At 42.1% G+C, this 20,022-nt stretch overlaps 1 protein-coding gene across 1 annotated transcript in view; it reads right to left on the reverse strand.

Annotated features, from left to right (window-relative positions):
- DOCK2 (dedicator of cytokinesis 2) overlaps positions 1 to 20,022 on the reverse strand; it is a 414,056-nt gene that overhangs the window by 326,429 nt on the left and 67,605 nt on the right. Inside the window, exons 16-22 of the mRNA XM_057729388.1 lie at positions 19,596 to 19,668; positions 19,382 to 19,485; positions 10,593 to 10,776; positions 10,341 to 10,438; positions 8,561 to 8,650; positions 7,383 to 7,483; positions 6,434 to 6,568 (exon numbers count right to left, since the gene is read on the reverse strand). Coding sequence (XP_057585371.1) covers positions 6,434 to 6,568; positions 7,383 to 7,483; positions 8,561 to 8,650; positions 10,341 to 10,438; positions 10,593 to 10,776; positions 19,382 to 19,485; positions 19,596 to 19,668 — 785 coding nt within the window. The remainder of the gene's footprint in view (positions 1 to 6,433; positions 6,569 to 7,382; positions 7,484 to 8,560; positions 8,651 to 10,340; positions 10,439 to 10,592; positions 10,777 to 19,381; positions 19,486 to 19,595; positions 19,669 to 20,022) is intronic.

Below are 20,022 nucleotides of genomic sequence, written 5' to 3' on the forward strand. Positions count from 1 at the left end.
GATCGTTGCTTGTTCCAGGCACACTGGCATTTGATTGCTGGCATGCGTGCCTTTCTTTCCCACTAAATTGCCACTGCTTAAGGAAGTCTGACATTAATTTCAGAGTTGCCAGCACTTAACAAGGTCCCTAGCACATAATAGGTGCTCAATAGAAATTTATCAGTATTTCCATATGCAAAGGGGAAAGAGGACTGTTTAAAAGTGCATGTATATGCACAATTTCATGTTATAATAAGGATGACTTCATGATTTACAAAGTGCTTTCACATATGTTTGTAAGAAACAGGCTGTTACCTCCCCCTCTGCCCTGTAGCAACTCAAATAAATTAAAGAAGAGAAACTGTTTCACTATATCCCTTTGATGACAGTTTTCCCTTCTGATCTGATGCCAAGTTAATGTTATCATAAAATAATTCCATTAACTGCAATTGTGCAGTTTACTGAGCCATCACTGTCATCAAAAAGTGAAATTATATTCAAAGCCGAAAACAGAGGCTTACACAGGAATAAATGGCATTAACACGCAAACAAATTACATGCCGGAGAAACAGGAATAGCAATCTGACCAGCATTTCAACCCATCCTCAGCAGAAACAGATGATTATATTTTAATATTTATTCATACATGAACAATGAAAACAAATCACACTGGCAAGTACCTTCGAGTTAAATTCATATTTGTTTAAAAAGGCAGAGGCTTATGGATTCTGTCTGACTGCAGGCTACACTGGGCATGCCTGAGCTCTATTCAGACAAACCTGCTGCCTAACATATTCATGACCCGGAGGATAAACTAGTATATAATATTTACATAAGAAGAAATTGAACTGGTTGAAAGATGAGGTGGAGGGCGGGGTGAGGGGGGGAGCGGGATGGGTAGAATAAAGCAAGATGCAAAATAAAAAGGCAAAAGCGAGTATCAGAGAGCATCAAGTCATCCGATGCTGAAGGCAATTAGAGAAAGAGCAGTGATGGCTGGCCCTGGGTGAACACAGCCAGACTGGGGCATCTGCTGGAGGCGAGAACTGTGCTCCTTTGAGCCTGTGTGAAGGGAGCAGCAGCCCCAGTGCAGGCGAATGACACTGCGTGTACCATGGCCAGCCTTCCTGGGTCCCGGGTGGGGAGCAGAAGGACTCATGGAGACGCTGCTGCTCCTATTAGGATGCTCAGTGCATTCTAACTTCCCTGACCTGTTTCCAAGGGGTGTGAGCTCACCTGGGCTGGCCCCACGTCAGCTTTTCTTTGTTCATTTCTTGGGAGGATATGAGGACACAGTCACGGTTGCTGGGACAGCTTCACCATGCTGGGGAGGATGCCCTTCCTGTCAGCTCCTGCTCCAAGTCATCATTCTCTTCACTGAAGTCCTACTGTGCTTAGGGATGGATGGTAGCACCTAAACTCACACAGCCTTGTACCTCAGCCGCCCCAGCAGTGCCCAGCAAGTTGACCCCACCCCCAGCTGGAGCTGCCCCTCTCAAGACAGCCCCTCCTCTTGGCCAGCCACACTTCACACTTGCATGGTCTGGAAAAAGTTACAGTTTGCAAATCTAATTAATGAGATGAGGTAGAAAGCGAAGCCCGCTCTACTGATTCTTAGCTGTGTGACCTCTGAGGCTGACTCGATGCCTCAGCCTCCTCATCTGTGAAAGGGGGATAGAAGTGCTGTCCCGTTGCTTATTGGAGAGGGCCTACTATGTGCTGGGTGCTGTCCTCGGTGCTTGGAATGCAGCACAAAATAGTCAAAGATTCCTGACCTCCTGGAGCTGACATTCCAGCAGGGAGAGGGCTAGAATGTCATCACTTATTCCTGTGTGTTAACATGTGATTAGTTCCATGGAGAGAAAAATGACAAAAAGCAGAGTGAATGGGAAGGCAAGAAGTGTCAGGGGCAAGGATTGCGACCGCATACAGGGGAGTGAAGGAGACGTTTGAATAAAGCCATAAAAGAGGCGAGGAGGTAAGCAAGCAGATGTCTGGGGAAGGGTGCAAGGGCCTTGCATTGGGAACTTGAGTCACAGCAAGGAGACCTGTGAGGCTGGCAGAGGGAGAGAGGAGTAGGAGGAGGTGAAGTCAGGAGATGAGGTTCTCCATAGCGTTTCTGTGAAGGCTGCTGGAGATAATGAGTGAAGGCCCTTAGCAGGAAATCAGAACTGGGGGCCCCTGCTATGCGACAGGCACTGTGCCCCATGCCTGATGTCCCTTAGCTCACTGAGGCTGCACAGCCACCCTGCAAGGGTTGTTCCGCACATGCCTGTTTTTCACACAAGGAAGCTGAGCAATTACTGAGGTAATAAACCTTAGTAATTGGTGGTGGTAGAATTCAAATGCGGAACTCAAACCCAAGTAGCCTAGCTCCAGAGACAGTGCCTTTAAGCCCTGAGCGGACTGCCTCTCCAGCGAAGGGTGTGGATGAGCGAGGTGAAGGAGGAGCAGGTGATTGCAGGGCAGCCCCAGGAGAGGGATTACATGGAGGCGGAGGAGGAAGCAAGAACTAAGCAGGTCTGTAACAAGAGCAGAAGGCATGATGCAAAAGAAAAGATAGGCAGAGCAAGCCGAGAGTAGAGAGAGAGCTGGAAACACAGCTGCTTGGGCCAAAGGGACCTGACCACACACACAGGGAAGTGGGAGCCACAGACAAAAGCAGGGCGCACGCAATGGGCCAGCAACAGACCCAGGTGAATTCACGGGGCCATAAAAATTCTCTACACTGAGGTCCTCAAAAAGCACAGGCACCTGGTAAAGGGGTCCTGTCCTCCTAAAAAATAAAGAGCAAGAAATATTTTGTACAGCAGGAAGAGCAAGCCAAATTGTGAGTGTGAATCAAGACACTAAAACTTTCTCTTTCTAGTTTAAATTTGAGTTTTTGAAACAAGCATCCTTTCTGTCTCTCCTAGGTGAAAACATGATAACAGCTAACAGATTTATTTTGCTCATGGAATAAATATCAGATACTACATGGAAACTTTGTACATATAATCTCATTTCATCATCAAAACAGTAACAGCTGGTTTATCCTCATTCATGGATGAGAAAACAGAGGCTCAGAGAGGCTGGTGCTTACAGGGACAGAAGTGTCCAGTGTGAGCACTGACCATCACTGAGCCAACACTGCCCAGCACAGCATGAACACAACCATCTCACACCATCCCCTGCACTCCAGCCTACAGCCGCGCCAAGATTTGTAAGGAACACAGACAAGCAGGAGCAAATGCTGTTGCAGAACTGTGCTATGGATCTTCTCTTGTTTGGGAAGTCATCCTTACAGAAGCTCTGCAGTCTCATTTCTAGGTGCCTGGCCAGCAGGAAGGGGAGCTTCTCCTGGACTGTCCATCACATGGATCAGGGAAGCACAGGCTACTGCAGACTCTGCGTAATTCCACAGGCTCAGAAACCTTGGGGATGAGCTCAGCTGGTTGTCTGAGCTTCAGGATAAAAGGCACTGCAAGAAGGTTTGTAAAGAAGCTCAATGTCTAGAGCATAATCACTTAGCTCCTTACGAATGTTCCTTACTATGTTCTATACCTCCCAAGGCCTCAGTCATCCTAGAAAAGTCCAGTGGATATTGGTCATATTGATGGCCACTCAGCCTCTTTCGGAACACTTTCCACAACTTAGAATGCCCTGTATTTTGAAGCCTGCCTCCCTATGGCAGAAACTCAAACCTTCTCTGCCAGCTTCCATTGCAACTACAGCACAGGCTACGTGCCCAGAGACACCTGCCCAGACTTTTTTTTTTTTTTTTAATTGGCTGCATTGGGTCTTCATTGCTGCGTGCAGGCTCTCTCTAACTGCAGAGACCAGGGGCTACTCCCTGTTGAGCTGCGTGGCCTCTCCCACGGTGGAGCACGGGCTCCAGGCACACGGGCCTCAGCAGTTTGCCCAGACTTTGACTAAGGAGCTAGTTACATAAGAAGAGGGGACAGGACAATTATTTTCTTTGGCTCTGTGATAGAAATGAATGATCCTTTAAAAATTCCAATCCTTCTCAACAACTTTTCTTCCTCTCTAACCCAACCGCATCCTGCATACTGATACAGGAAAATCCCTAGCCCCTGTAAAAGCTCATGTGCTGTATGCGCGAAGGAAAGATGGCAGGGAACGACTACTGGGAGCTGGACCAGCTATAACCATGCACATGAGGAAAGAAGACAAAGGAATAACAGGAAACAGAAACACAATACCGGACACAATAAGCTCCCAGAGTAATAATTATATTATGATTTCCCACCAGCTGGCTTAGAAACCTCAAAGCATTGAAACGTCTCTCTTCCATTCCCGAGTAAAATGCTCTCCTAGTTTGGGGAAATACCACCATCATGTCCCCATGGCCTTGAGGCTCCATTGAAAAGAACCCATGGTGAAAGGTTCTAGAATGAACAAGACCTACCTTCCCTCAGCATGAGGTCAGCCTTGCAGGTCAGCCAATATTTCTGTTCATGAAAAAGCATTCAAGGTTATGTCTGGGTCACCATAGAGAGATCTCCTCTAACCAAATACCTTCTCCCAGGCCCCAAAATGCACTCATCCAACAGGCATTTTTTTAGCATCAATGATATTCTATATGCCATGCTGGGAGTACAGCAGAGAATAACCAATTATCCCACTCCTTAAGAAGCCAAAAATCACTTAGAGTTCCAATAGCACTGAATTTATACCGAATAAAGAGCTAGGGGCTCTGCAAGATGACATGCCTTCAGGTAGAAAAGGAGAAAGCAAATGTACAAAAGCTCTTTGTTCCAGTGGAGGAAAGAGACAAAGATGAAGAGAGGTAAGACGGCGGCGGGGGGTGGGGTGCGGTGCGGGAATAAGATATGTCACATGGAAAAAATATGTTCTTCTTGTAGATCTGAAATTCTCACTTGGAGATGGGATAAGATATCATTGCCTAATCTGGAATTACAATGTTTGAATCCTTGAACCCCTCCAAGAATTCAACCCGTAGAAAGACTCAAAATTGTCCCCTACTGGTTTTCAAATAATTGATAAGTATCCCTCGAACTTGGAAGAATACCCCTACGACATCAATACACAGTCTCTGCCTTGACTATCCAACAAAACAGAGGAATTATAGAAGATATTTCCCTTTTAGAATAGCCTAAGTGACATATGTTTTGTGACATGGTTCAAGACACTCATCTCTTTCTATTCATCAACTGAAATATCAAAGAATTCTCCTAAAAAGGAGACTCTTACATAATTACCATTTCAGCTGCCTTTGAGTATGAAGCTTTCATAACTCATCCAATGTCTTGATCAAAATGATGATTTACAGACTTCTACATTTTGGGTGGGGGGGAACCATCCCTCTAAGTAAATAAGTTCACACCATACGTTGTTGACATGACCCATGGCTCCAGAGGTAAACATGTGACCATAGGTACACAATCTGCATACTCTTTCTCCTGGTCACACTGGTTAAGACTTTAGCACATGACCCAAGATAGTTCTTGCCATAGGATCTTGGTAGAATAACAGGGAAACTAGAGTTGCTTAAGCTAGTAGAATATGAATCTGAGGTTTCCAGTGGCTTCCACATTGGAAAACTTGCCTCAGAAGGCAACCAACAGAAGGAAAGCAGAGCCAAGATCTAGAGAGATAGAGACTATCAGAATGGCACTAAGCATCGGGAACCAGCCATACTTAAGGCCAACAACCCCCAAGATTTTTCAATAATGCAAAGTAAAATAAAGTCCTATTTCCCCCTGAGTCAGCTTGAGTTGTGTGTTCTTCATCTGCACCAATAAGAATCCAGACAACACATTTCCTGTATTGTTCTTCGTATTTCCCATCACACACAACCAACCTGGTCACACGCACAACCAATCCCCTGCCTAACTTTGTCTTGTAGCCAGGATGAACATAAGTTGTTATTTTGCAGGCTGCATTGGAATGACTCCATCTATAAAGCCTTTTAAAAGGGCAGCTAACCTCTGTGATACTGACCATCAAATATCAAATCTCTTAGGTGCTTTAACATGTCAGCTCACTTTTTGGCCACTAGGATTTCATGGACAGGCAGGTCAACTGCAAATAGCAGCTCATCTGTCATGTGCATCCTCCCAGAGCCAAGTAAATGTCAGATTCTCTGAGTTCTGCTTCCCCATCCCCACGGAATATAGATTCCTGGAAGATTTTCGCCATATCTCAAATCAAATGAAGAATGTTAGATGAAATGCAGAAGAGCCTCAAATCACAAATCATAGTCACCGGATGAAACATAACTCTTCAACATATGAAGATTTCTTTTTTTTTCCCCCAAATGAATTTGGAACAATTATTACCTATTCATAAGTCTCTACGTTGGATTTTTAAATTGGTTTTGATCAACGGCTGGTTATAATTTTGTGAAAGAGTTTCTCCAATGGCACAAATACTGTCGTATCCCAGAGGAATTGCAGAGCTAATCAATCACTTTTACATAACAAGTACTCACTGTGAAAATAATGTCCTCGACCGAACAATGAACTTGAACACGTATTCCAAAGCTTTCAGCGTTCTTAGGATAGGCTCACATTGCTCTCCTCTGCTGGAGGTATCCAAGTAAGTCTTCAGCACCGTCATCAATTTCCTGAATAAGGGATTATATTTTCAAAATACATCTCTTTTCAGCCCACAGCATGGTAATTAGTTTGCTTAGTAAATTACAAGGCATTCCATCAAAGGTCAAAGGTGTGGTATAACCAAGCTCACTCACTCATTTACACCATAAAAATAACTCTGCTTAAAAAATACGTATTTAATACAGGGAGTGAATAAGTATCTCCTGCCCATAAAAAGCCAGCAGAGGAAAAACTAATGGAAAAAAAATCTTTTGACTGGGAAAACCAGTCACAATGAGGATGTGAGTAGGGATGATGGTGGTAATAAAGTTCTTCTCACCTTTTTCTTCCCACAGAAAATGTTCTTGTGATATCATGGAACTCCCTCACTTGGAAGCTTTCCATGTCTCTTTATTACCAGCCTGGTAGACTTCAAACTACTCGGCCTACTTTTCCAGGCCCCTTCCCACATCATCTCTGATCTCTAACCCTTCGTTCTCTATACACAAGTTATATTGAGCTACCTACCTTATGCACTTTCTTCTCTCTAGCCTTTTTGATTCCCAGTGTCTATCACAAGTAGCTGCTCAATAAATGATAGCTGACTGACTGACTGACTAAATGACTGAACAAATGAGCAAACACTTTCATGTACTTCTGCTACCATAAAAAATTCCTACCAGCCTGAGTTTGCATATTTTTTTTTTAATCCAAATAATACAGCCAGATTGGGTTTTGTCAAAAAAGGTAGAACTCACACAGGCTGGTGACAAAAGAAACTACTCAAGTTTCTTGTTACCTAGGCATCCTGGCAGGGCAAGGAGGAGATACACAGTTACTTACTTGTAAGCTAGGGTAGCACTGAAATGCTGTTGAATGTAAGCCTCCAGAACGGTGTTGAAATGCTGGAATTTCCGGTCAGCAATGAGTCCTATTATGTAGATCTTGAGGAAGAGGCAAGGAATCAGTGTTTTGGGGGCAGACCCAGGACAGCAAGCCGTATTCACATGGCGTAACTGAATCCCTATCAAATTATTTTGCCCAGGAATTAGGTCACTAATACATCTTTAGTCCTTTTCATTAAGGTAGTATCTCTCCTAAAAAGTGTTTCATGAAGTATGCTACTAGGTATTTATAAGATAAAAGGGTTTCATGGTCAGATAAGTTTGAGAAATCTCAAGTTATCAACCTTAGACTGCTTTCTTTATTGCAGGCCTTATCAGAGTCTTCTATATGCTTCTGTGCATTGTAAATCTCCAAGAGAGTCATGGGATGTTCAGCACTTCCCTAAGTTCTTTAATCAAAGGATCCTTTTGTCAGGAAGCATTATTCCTTAGGGCTAGCTTTCTAGGAGGCCCTCTTGGGAAGCACTGGATTAAGTCACACTTGTCTCCAAGTAAGCTCGTTAAAAATGTAAATGTCACCGACCCTAAGGGTTGACGCATTCATTCTTTATGGGTCACCGATACCTTAATGCGGATGTTTCTTATGTTTATTTTGACACACACTGAAAAGATGTGAGTTGGGACAGCAAGAGGAAGGAGAGACCATTTCGAAAGACAGAAAGAAGACAGATCTGGATGGTGCAGCACCCACTGTGAAGTGTTTTCAATAGGCAGGAGGAGGCTAATGACTGCTGAGTTGGAAACTGTGAGGAGAAAGAAGGTAAAAAAGACTTAGGAAATACTCTATGTGCTTTACTACCTGGCCAAGGACTCGCCCACAGCATTCACGGAAAGCCAAAGCGATGATTCATGGTCTCCAGCTGCATGTATTTTCAAACAGGGCCAGTCCACCATCAACACTTAAACACTCCCCTTTAATCACCCTGCCTGTGCTTTTAAATGAACTCGAAACAAACGAAGGGAAACAGCAACTCCTTCATTGGTCTGGTTGTCAAATGTTACAACGCCTCCAAAAATTCATGAAAAGGGCCATGTGGGCCATAAGCTTTCTGTGTTCTCACAGGTAGACACACGTTCGTGCCTAAGGTCACTAAACACCAGCCCCCTCTCTCTTACCAAAGCATCGAAGACGAGGATGTCATACTCATTACTTTGAGAATGTTCCATCATGATGTTGAAGAGGGCATCCAGAGTGTCCTGGAGAAACTGGGCAAAATCATGAAGGTCTCGTAAGAAGAGTGCAGGTGACCCGGAAGCCCCACTCCTCGGTGTTTACCCAAGAAGAATGAGGGCACACATCCACCACACGCCATGTTCAGGAGCGCCAGGCGCTTTACTCACCAGAGCCAGAACTTGGAGCAACCCAGTTGGCCATCTTCAGCAGAGTGGATAAATATAGGGTGGCATGTTCACAGTACAGAATACGCCACAGCAATAAAAAAGAGCAAACTTCTTCTATGTGGAATGATGAATATACCTCTTGTGAGCATTGTGCAGAGTAAGATGTCAGACACAGAAACGCATGTTCACTATCATGCTCCTTATGAAAGTCAAGAACAGGCAAAAGCCCATCTATGATGATGGTAGTCAGCTTAGTGCTTCCCCCCGAATGGATTACTGAGAAGGGGTAAGAGGGAACCTACTGCAATGTCAAAAATGTTCTGTATCTTGACCTAGGTGGTAGGTACACAGTTATGTACATGTGTAAAAATACACTGAACTGTGCTCTTTCTTTTTTTTTTTTGAACTGTACTCTTAAGACTGGTGCTCTGTACATATGTTACAATACATAGAGTATATGTCAATCACAATTCTTTTTAAAAAAGAAAAAAAAAGAATGCAAAAGGGAGGCAACAGAATTCCCTTCCAGATGACTTTTCCAGGTTGCCCAAAGGTGAGAGACCTTGCGAAAGGATGTCTGGGGAATTTCCCTGCCGTTGTTGAATTCGGTAGGTGGGTCAATGGTACACAGTTAAAGCATGGATCTGGAAATTCGACCATTGCTTCTCCATGTATGGGCAATTAACTAAAATTTGATACCCCTCCCTCCTAAGAGATGGGTCAATATTTCCTATAGTCAAAACACAGAGCTACTACATAAAGATGTTCAATCACAGAGTGTCTAGCTGTATCAAGTTCCTGATGGAAACAAGATCACCAGGACCTCCGGGAAACACCTGTCCCAATTCATAGTGCTGGAGAGAGGGTGGCTTTAAATAGATCTGCGTTTCAGACACTATATTCTCAATCACCATGTGGACACAACAATACGTCTGACATTTGCATTGTTTTCTGCTTTTTTCACTTAAAATGTGAGCACTGATGTCTTTCCTTTTCTCATGTTTAATACATAACATTCTTGAAGCAGAGGAAACCAAGAATATTTTTTACTTCTAACAGCAACATGTAGATAATACTGAGATCATACTACTATAGCAACTTGTAACAACAAAAATAAATAATAGTTACTATTTGTTGAACTTTCTATGTTTCATATACTTTAGTTCAATTATTGTATATTACATACAAGAGACTTGCTGAGGAATTTTTAAATATTTATCTTGAATGCTCACAAGAACCCTGCAAAGTATATCATCTTGACAATCCTATCACGTAAAGTTGGCAAGCTATTGAGCTGGGATCTACACCAAAGTTGATCTATTTCCAGAGACAGAGCACAGCCATACTTTCCTCCTGCTCAACATGCAGTGTCACTGAACCACATCAACCAATTTACCAATAAAGGTTTCTAACGGCAACTTGGGATCTTGTATCCCATTGTCAGAAGAACAAGTTGTCCTAGTTCCAACAACACTTCACCTCTCCCCTGAAGCCACCCATGATTGAAAGCTCTGTCACTGGTGGATGAATACAGGCAAAACAAAGCCCCACTGACCTTCACTACTTCTTCACCATCGACAATCTTCAATTTTTCTAAATTCTCCTGTAGCAGTTGTGGTTTCATACGCCACTTCAGCAAGCCCAGCAGACCCACTAAAAGAGTCCAGACAAGGAGAATTACTATTACTGGCCTAAACTCTCTGTATCAGGACCTACCCTGGCCTGCCCAAACACACCCACACCCACACCAACACACACACACACACACACACACACACACACACACAGCTCTCAATGGTTCCGATACCATTCTGGGTGAGCTTTGTGGAGCACACCAGTGTAGAAATGGAGAACACATCCCGGGAGCTGACAGAGAGCCCCCCGACACTGCTGGAGCTTCGACTTAAGGTGGTCCCCTTGTTTTCCATGTGGTGTCGGTAAGAAGGAAGAGTCAGGTAAGAACTGGCATCCTCCATCTTCTTGCTGTCCCCCTGGAAACAACACCTTGGTTACTTCTCAAGCCAAGGGTACACACCCAACACTACACGGAGCTTGCAGTAGCCAGATTATACACTGTAGGCAGGGAGGGTCAGAAATACTGAGGAACATCATCAGAGGAACAGTGAACATCAGCTGGGAAGGTAGGGCTGCTTTTCCACAAAACAGGTGAGAACCCAAGGTTAACTTTAATGGCAAAGGGGTTAATCAACCACTTGAAGACTTTGTGCACTTTATTATTGGCACAAGAGAACTAAAGATTCCCAAACAAGATATTTTAATTTATTCTAAGTTTTATAAGATCTTAACACAAGCAAGTTCACCAGCAGCATAAAGAATCAGCTTAAAGAAGTTAACAGTTCTCCTTGGCCAGCTGGCGAAAAAAGTGGCCCATGCCATCCAGAGTCCCATTGTTGCGGTTGAAATAGAAGCCCAGAGAGAGAGAACCAACTGAACACCAGCAGACGACCTCGGACACTAGAAAGGACCACAAGGATCCCGACATAACTGGTAGGGAGGCATCTACGGTGGCTCAAAGAGGATGAAACTGTGGAGCTGTGGCAGACGGGAGGGAGTGAGAAACACACGGAGGGTCCGCACCACAGCTCAGCGTTCCCGGACCAAGACATCGGTTCACAGCTGAACAGAGGGTCCGGGAGTGGGAGCGTGGGAACTGGAGAGCTGGTTCAGGGTGAGAAATATTGTTGCCAGAAAGGACTGAGAGGACAGGAGAGGAGAGGTCCACGGCAAGCAGTGCCTACTGCTGAGAGCTGCCCAGCCATGATGGCAGCTGGATGCTGCAGGCTCACGGGTGGGGGGGAGGAGCCGCGGGCATAGCCTCTCTCTCTCTTTCGGCGCCTGCAGCAGGCAGTGGAGAGATGCCCTGTGGGCTACCTAAGGTGCTCAGGGATAATAGGGACCCTCAGGCCCTCGGGCAAGGCTAGCTTAAAACCCCTTGGAAAGCCAGCAGCAGGGAGGCTGCCGAGGAAAAAAAAAACCCTGAGAGAGGCCCAACTCTGAGACTTTCTGTTTATACTGGAGCCACCGGCGCCCCTCTGCAGCAGGCACCTCCAAGCCCAACTGAAACAACAGTGCGTCACTGCTCACTCACTCCCAGAGGAAGGAGCCACTATTGTACCCTCTCCCTCCCCACACACCAATGCTTATAGACGAACAATAAAAGAAGCTCTGCTGGTCACAGAATAATACAAAAAACCCAAGGTGAGTAGAAGGACACTTACAGCTGAGACTCTTAGGAAACAGAAATATTAGTATCAATTCTATTGAACTGGTCCACTCTGGGATCAGTTCTGGTTTTTTTTTTTTTTTTTCCATTACTAATTACGATCTTAGTCCTAAGGGATCTACAAGTTTTATAACATATTTTTTTAATTCTATTTTTTAATCTATTTTTATTTTTTTGCCTTTTTATATACTTCTATTTCTAGCTAAGTTTTTGGTAGTATGGACCATATCTCTCCTACCTTCCTTTCATCTCTATCTTATACATTTCTATTCCTTTCTCTTTATTTGCATACTTCCAGTCACACTATGCTCTTCTGTTCCCCTGTCTTCCATCCATTTTTAGTTTATCTTAACATACTTACAAGCAACACTATTGATCTGCTCAGACTCCTTGCTCTATTCTCCAGATGACACACCGCCTTGGTATTTAATATTAGGTTTTTGTCTTTATCTTAGTTCTTAGTACAATTGTCTAGTTTCATTCTGAGAATCTCCATTCTCTCTGGTGGTACTCTAGCTCTTTCTTATATTCGATCCTAGCTTACAATATCTCCCTGGATTAGGGTTTGTATGTCTAAGGTGTTATTTGTTTGTTTTTGCTTATGTTTCTGTTTTGTTCTGTTTTGGTTTTCAATTTCTGTTGGTTTTCTCTTTGAATATCTGATGGCATACTGGGGTTCTTCTGTCAGGTCTTTCCAGAGCCTTATGTCCTAATGGATTCAGTAATTGTGTGTCTTATACATGTATGTGTTTCCTAGACTTAGTATTTGTTTAACCCAACACTCGGACATTAGTCTGGGGCTTGGAAAGTCTTCTATAAACCCCTTTATCACCGGGACAAGCAACCCCAAAAGTTTGGACTACCATGAGGAAACAAAGAAACACCATGCAGGCAAAAGAGCAGGAAAAAAACTCACAAGACCAAATAAAGGAAGAGGAAATAGGAAAAATGCCTGAAAAAGAATTCAGAATAATGATAGTAAAAATGATACAAAATCTCGATAACAAAATAGAGAAAGTACAAGAAACAGTTCATAAGAACTCAGAAAAACAAACAGCAATGGATAACAAAATAACCAAAATTAAAAATACTCTAGATGGTATAACCAGCAGAATGACTGAGGCAGAAGAATGAATAAGTGGGTTGGAAGACAGAATGGGGGAGAAAACTGCCACAGAGCAGGAAAAAGAAAAAAGAAAAAAAAGAATAGAAGACAGTCTCAGAGACCTCAGTGATAACATTAAGCATACCAACATTTGAATTATAGGCATCCCAGAAGAAGAAGAAAAAAAGAAAGGATCTGAGAAAATATTTGAAGAGGTTATAGCGGAAAACTTCTCCAACATGGGAAAGGAAATAATTAACCAAGTCCAAGAAGCACAGAAAGTCCCATAAGAATAAACTTAAGGAGAAATACACCAAGGCACATATTAATCAAACTAACGACAATTAAACACAAAGAAAAAATATTAAAAGCAACAAGAGAAAAGCAACAAACAACATATAAGGGAAAACCCATAAGGATAACAGCTGACCTTTCTACAGAAACTCTGCGGCCAGAAGGGAATGGCAGGATATACTGAAAGTCCTGAAAGAGAGAAACCGACAGCCAAGAATACTCTACCCAGCAAGAATCTCATTCAGATTTGAGGGAGAAATCAAAAGCTTTACAGACAAGCAAAAGTTAAGAGAATTCAGCACCACCAAACCAGCCTTACAACAAGTGCTAAAGGAACTTCTCTAAGTAGGAAACACAAGAAAAGGAAAACAACTACAAATACAAACCCAAAACAATTAAGAAAATGGTAATAGAAACACACAGGTCAATAATCACCTTAAATGTAAATGGATTAAATGCTCCAACCAAAAGACACAGACTGGCTGAATGGATACAAAAACAAGACCCTTCTGTATGCTGCCTACAAGAAATCCACTGCAGACCAAAGGATACATATAGACTGAAAGTAAAGGGATGGAAAAAGATATTCCATGCAAATGGAAGTCAAAAGAAAGCTGGAGTAGCAATACTCATATCAGACAAATTAGACTTGAAAGTAAAGACTATTACAAGAGACTAGGAAGGACACTACATAATGATCAAGGGATCCATCCAAGAAGAACATATCACAATGGTAAATATCCATGCCCCCAACATAGGAGCACCTCAATACATAAGGCAAATTCTAACAGCCATAAAAGGGGACATTGACAGTAACACAATAATAGTGGGAGACTTGAACACCCCACTTACATCAATGGACAGATCATCCAAACAGAAAATAAATAAAGACACGCAAGCTTTAAATGACACATTAGACCATCTCGACTTAATTGATATTTATAGGACATTCCATCCAAAAACGACAGAATACACTTTCTTCTCAAGGGCACACGGAACATTCTCCAGGATAGATCACATCTTGGGTCACAAATCAAACCTTGGCAAATTCAAGAAAACTGAAATCATATCAAGCATCTTCTTTGACCACAATGCCATGAGACTAGATATCAATTACAGGAAAAAAACTGCAAAAAATACAAACACATGGAGGCTAAACAATTCACTCTTAAACAACAAAGAAATCATTAAAGAAATCAAAGAGGAAATCAAAAAATATCTAGAAACAAATGACAATGAAAACACAACAACTCAAAACCTATGGGATGCAGCAAAAGCAGTTCTAAGAGGGAAGTTTATAGCAATACAGTCCTAACTTAAGAAACAAGAAAAATATCAAATAAACAACCTAACCTTACACCTAAAACAATTAGAAAAAGAAGAACAGAGAAACCCCAAAGCGAGCAGAAGGAAAGAAATCATAAAAATCAGAGCAGAAATAAATGAAAAAGAAAGGAAGGAAGCAATAGCAAAAATTAATAAAACTAAAAGCTGGTTCTTTGAGAAGATTAACAAAATTGATAAACCATTAGCCAGACTCATCAAGAAAAAAAGGGAGAAGATGCAAATCAACAGAATTAGAAATGAAAAAGAAGTAACAATGGACACCACAGAAATACAAAAGATCATGAGAGACTACTACAAGCAACTATATGCTAATAAATTCGATAACCTGGAAGAAATGGATACATTCTTAGAAAATACAATCTTTCAAGACTGAACCAGGGAGAAATAGAAACTATGAACAGACCAATCGCAAGTACGGAAATTGAGGCAGTGATTAAAAATCTCCCAACAAACAAAAGCCCAGGGCCAGATGGATTCACGGGCGAATTCTGTCAAACATTTAGAGAAGAGCTAACACCTATCCTTCTCAAACTCTTCCAAAATATAGCAGAAGGAGGAACACTCCCAAACTCATTCTACGAGGCCACCATCATCCTGATACCAAAACCAGGCAAAGATGTCACAAAAAAAGAAAACTACAGAGCAATATCACTGATGAATATAGATGCAAAAATCTTCAACAAAATACTAGCTAACAGAATCCAACAGCACATTAAAAAAACCATACACCATGATCAAGTGGGGTTTATCCCTGGGATGCAAGGATTCTTCAATATATGCAAATCAATCAACGTGATACATCATATCAACAAATTGAAGGAGAAAAACCATATGATCATCTCAATAGATGCAGAAAAAGCTTTTGACAAAATTCAACATCCATTTATGATAAAAGCTCTCCAGAAAATGGGCATAGAAGGAAATTACCTCAACATAATAAAAGCCATATATGAGAAACCAAAAGCCAACATCATTCTAAATGGGGAAAAACTGGAAGAATTCCCTCTAAGGACAGGAACAAGACAAGGGTGCCCACTCTCACCATTATTATTCAAGATAGTTTTGGAAGTTTTAGCCACAGCAACCAGAGAAGAAAAAGAAATAAAAGGAATACAAATTGGAAAAGAAGTAAAATTGTCACTCTTTGCAGATGACATGATATTATATATAGAAAACCCTAAAGACTCTACCAGAAAACTGCTACCACTCATTGATGAGTTTAGTAAAGTAGCAGGATACAAAATTAATGCACAGAAATCTCTTGTGTTCCTATACACTAACAATAAAAGAGCAGAAAGAGAAATTAAGGAAACTCTCTGATTTATCATTGCAACAAAAAGAATAAAATACCTAGGAATAAACCTGCCTAAGGAGGCAAAAGATCTGTATGCAGAAAACTTTAAGACACTGATGAAAGAAATCAAAGATGACACAAACAGATGGAGGGACATACCATGTTCCTGGATTGGAAGAATCAACATAGTGAAAATGACTATACTACCCAAAGCAATTTACAGATTCAATGCAATCCCGATCAAATTACCAATGGCATTTTTCAGAGAACTAGAACAAGAAATCTTATGACTTGTATGGAAATGCAAAAGACCCCGAATAGCCAAAGCAATCTTGAGAAGGAAAAATGGTGTTGGTGGAATCAGGCTTCCTGACTTCAAACTATACTACAAGGCCATAGTGATCAAAACAGTATGGTACTGGCACAAAAATAGAAAGGAAGATCAATGGAACAGAATAGAGAACTCAGAAGTAAGCCCAAACACATATGGGCACCTTATCTTTGACAAAGGAGGCAAGAATATACTATGGAAAAAAGACAGCCTCTTCACTAAGTGGTGCTGGTACAGCAACATGTAAAAGAATGAAATTAGAACACTTCCTAACACCATACACAAAAATAAACTCAAAATGGATTAAAGATCTACATGGAAGGCCAGACACTATAAAACTCCTCGAGGAAAACATAGGCAGAACACTCTATGACATCCATCAAAGCAAAATCCTTTTTGACCCACCTCCTAGAATCATGGAAATAAAATCAAGAATAAACAAATGGGACCTCATGAAACTTAAAAGCTTTTGCACAGCGAAAGAAACCATAAACAAGACTAGAAGGCAACCCTCAGAATGGGAAAAAATAGTTGCCAACGAAACAACGGACAAAGGATTAACCTCCAAAATATACAAGCAGCTCATGCACCTTAATACCAAAAAAGCAAATAACCCAATCCACAAATGGGCGGAAGACCTAAATAGACATTTCTCCAAAGAAGACATACAGATGGCCAACACACACATGAAAAGATGCTCAACATCACTAATCATCAGAGAAATGCAAGTCAAAGCCACAATGAGGTATCACCTCACACCGGTCAGAATGGCCATCATCACAAAATCTGGAAACAACAAATGATGGAGAGGGTGTGGAGAAAACGGAACTCTCCTGCACTGTTGGTGGGAATGTAAGTTGGTACAGCCACTATGGAAAACAGTTTGGAGGTTCCTTAAAAAACTACAAATAGAACTACCATATGATCCAGTAATCCCACTACTGGGCATATACCCAGAGAAAACCATAATCCCAAAAGAAACATGTACCATCATGTTTATTGCAGCACTATTTACAATAGCCAGGACATGGAAGCAACCTAAATGCCCATCAACAAATGAATGGATAAAGAAGATGTGGCATATATATACAATGGATATTAAAAGGAATGAGATGGAGCTATATGTAATGAGGTGGATAGACCTAGAGTCTGTCATACAGAGTGAAGTAAGTCAGAAAGAGAAAGACAAATATTGTATGCTAACTCATATATACGGAATCTGAAAATGGTACTGATGAACTCAGTGACAAGACAAGAACAAGGACACAGATGCAGAGAATGGACTGGAGATCTCGAGGTTTGGGGGGGTGGGGGGTGAAGGGGAAGCTGAGACGAAGTGAGAGAGTAGCATAGACACATATATACTACCAACTGTAAAATAGATAGCCAGTGGGAAGTTGTTGTATAACAAAGGGAGTTCAACTCGAGGATGGATGATGCCTTAGAGGACTGGGACAGGGAGGGTGGGGGGGAGGCGAGGGAGGGAGGGAATACGGGGATATGTGTATAAATACAGATGATTGAACTTGGTGTACGTCAAAATAAATAAATAAATAAATAAATAAATAAATAAATAAATAGTTAACAGTAAAGGCACTAGATTCTGAAAGTGATAGGATTTAGACCCTGTTCTACATTCACAAGTCTGTGTCACTTTGGATACATTCCTTGGTCTCTCTGTCTCATTTTTCTCATGATTAAACTGATGATTAGTATTGCTTACTTCTAGAAATTTTGAGCAGACTAGATGGCACAATGCATAGAGAACACTTAGTAAGATGATAGACACTAAGTCCCCTGGCGTGCTGAAAAGAATGACTAGAGGTAGGCATTACAGCAGTTAACATTTATTGAGCCCTTACTCTGCACTAGATGCTGCACTCGGCGCTTTATATGGCTTAGCTCATGTCATTTAAACCTCACAACAGTCGTTACTGTTGTGTATACTATTATCATCTCCAGTTTACATATGAGGAAACTGAGGCTTAAGTAAGGTGACTAAACTGAAAACTGACTGCAACTGGGACTCTGCCCCCAACGAGTTCACAATTGATTGAGGAAGAACGGCTTTTAAGTTAAGAACTATCTTGATACACCATAAATGAGAAAAGAGCTTGTACGGAAGGAAAAGGGGTGTTCTGGACAACTCACAGAGACTCACAGAACAGTACCATGTGATGAAGCTTTGATGAGGCTGTGTTTTCCATGCAGACCACAAGCAAAAGGGCGACTCCAACCTCCAAGGTTGAGAAAGTCAAGGGCAAGGGTTTGATCCCTGTGCTGACCACTTAGCGTTGCCCTGTTTCACAGCCATTTGCCTCCAGCCAGGGCTAGCTCGAGGCATGCCTCTGTCACAGAGGGGTTGTGGGAAAGCATGCATGTAATATCAGGAAAACACTCCCCCACTTCTAGAGAACAGTGCAAGTCCCATGATGTAAAAATCACAGCAGCTGACATCTATACTCTTTTACATGGCCCTTTTGCATGGGTCACCTTATGCTCATAAATATGACCATCACTACTTAAGAAAAAGGAAACTTAGACTCAGGAAGACATGTGAGATGACTCCAATTTAGTCAACAGCAGGAGTGGGACCCTAAATTCTAATATTTTTTCCATTAGCTACAGTGAGGAATCTCTCAAATATTTCTTGCTGGTCTTCTGTACATCCCACAGTTGTCTTTCAAAGTCAAAGCCCACTCTGTATGTAACAATAACCTTCCATTTACTGAGAATTCCATGTACCTGTCATTGTCATGTTTACATGGACTGACATATAATTCTCACAATTACTCACTGAGGGCTCATAGATGAGGACATGGAAGCCCAGACACGTTAAGACTTTGTACAAGGCCTCACAGATGGGAAGCCCTGATGTGTGTGACTCTGGGGTCTCTGCTCTTCACTACCAAGCAATCCTGTCATCTCCCCTTCACTTCCTGCATGCTCCTCACTGCACAGTTAATTCTAGCTCGTAGTACCTTTAGGACAACCAAGTCGTGGCATCCGTCATGTAGAGTGGTCCCGTCTTCCTTCATCAACTTCACATAGGACATGGCAAAGTTCTTTTCTCCCTTATCCTTCGCTGGAAACAGCATTGTTGAGGTCAGGAGAGAAAATGATACCTGGGCCACCCATGATCCCGCCCCTCTCCCCTTAGGGGTTTTGCAGAGATGCCATCTGGTTGGTACTCACATTCCAGGGATGACCGATGTCGAAACATGAATCGCAGGTGGATCCTCTGCATGTCTTCAATAGGGACGGCCACCTCAACAGGAAGAAGCCAGAGCTCAGGAGACAAGGAGTTAAATGGCCCTCCCCACTCCACCCCGCTCCCCCTCGAAAGGCAGCCTGACCATTTAACAGAGACTGCTGCGTGCTGATTTATTACCCATCCATCAAGCCTGATGAACTGTAAATAAATTACATAAGAACTAGCTATGAAGAGAAAATAAAGTACCAAATGTAATCCATTTGGCAAATTGCATTCCCAGCCAATGAAAAGAGGTCCGTAAATTATACTGAGGAAAAATGAATCTCCCCAAATTGATATAAAAGTCACATAACTTTAGCGCAGGATTTGATGCACTGCAAACTGCACAACGCACATTTTCCTTACACA

The sequence above is a fragment of the Hippopotamus amphibius genome, chromosome 1 (genome assembly GCF_030028045.1).
Source record: "Hippopotamus amphibius kiboko isolate mHipAmp2 chromosome 1, mHipAmp2.hap2, whole genome shotgun sequence".
Taxonomy (NCBI): domain Eukaryota; kingdom Metazoa; phylum Chordata; class Mammalia; order Artiodactyla; family Hippopotamidae; genus Hippopotamus; species Hippopotamus amphibius.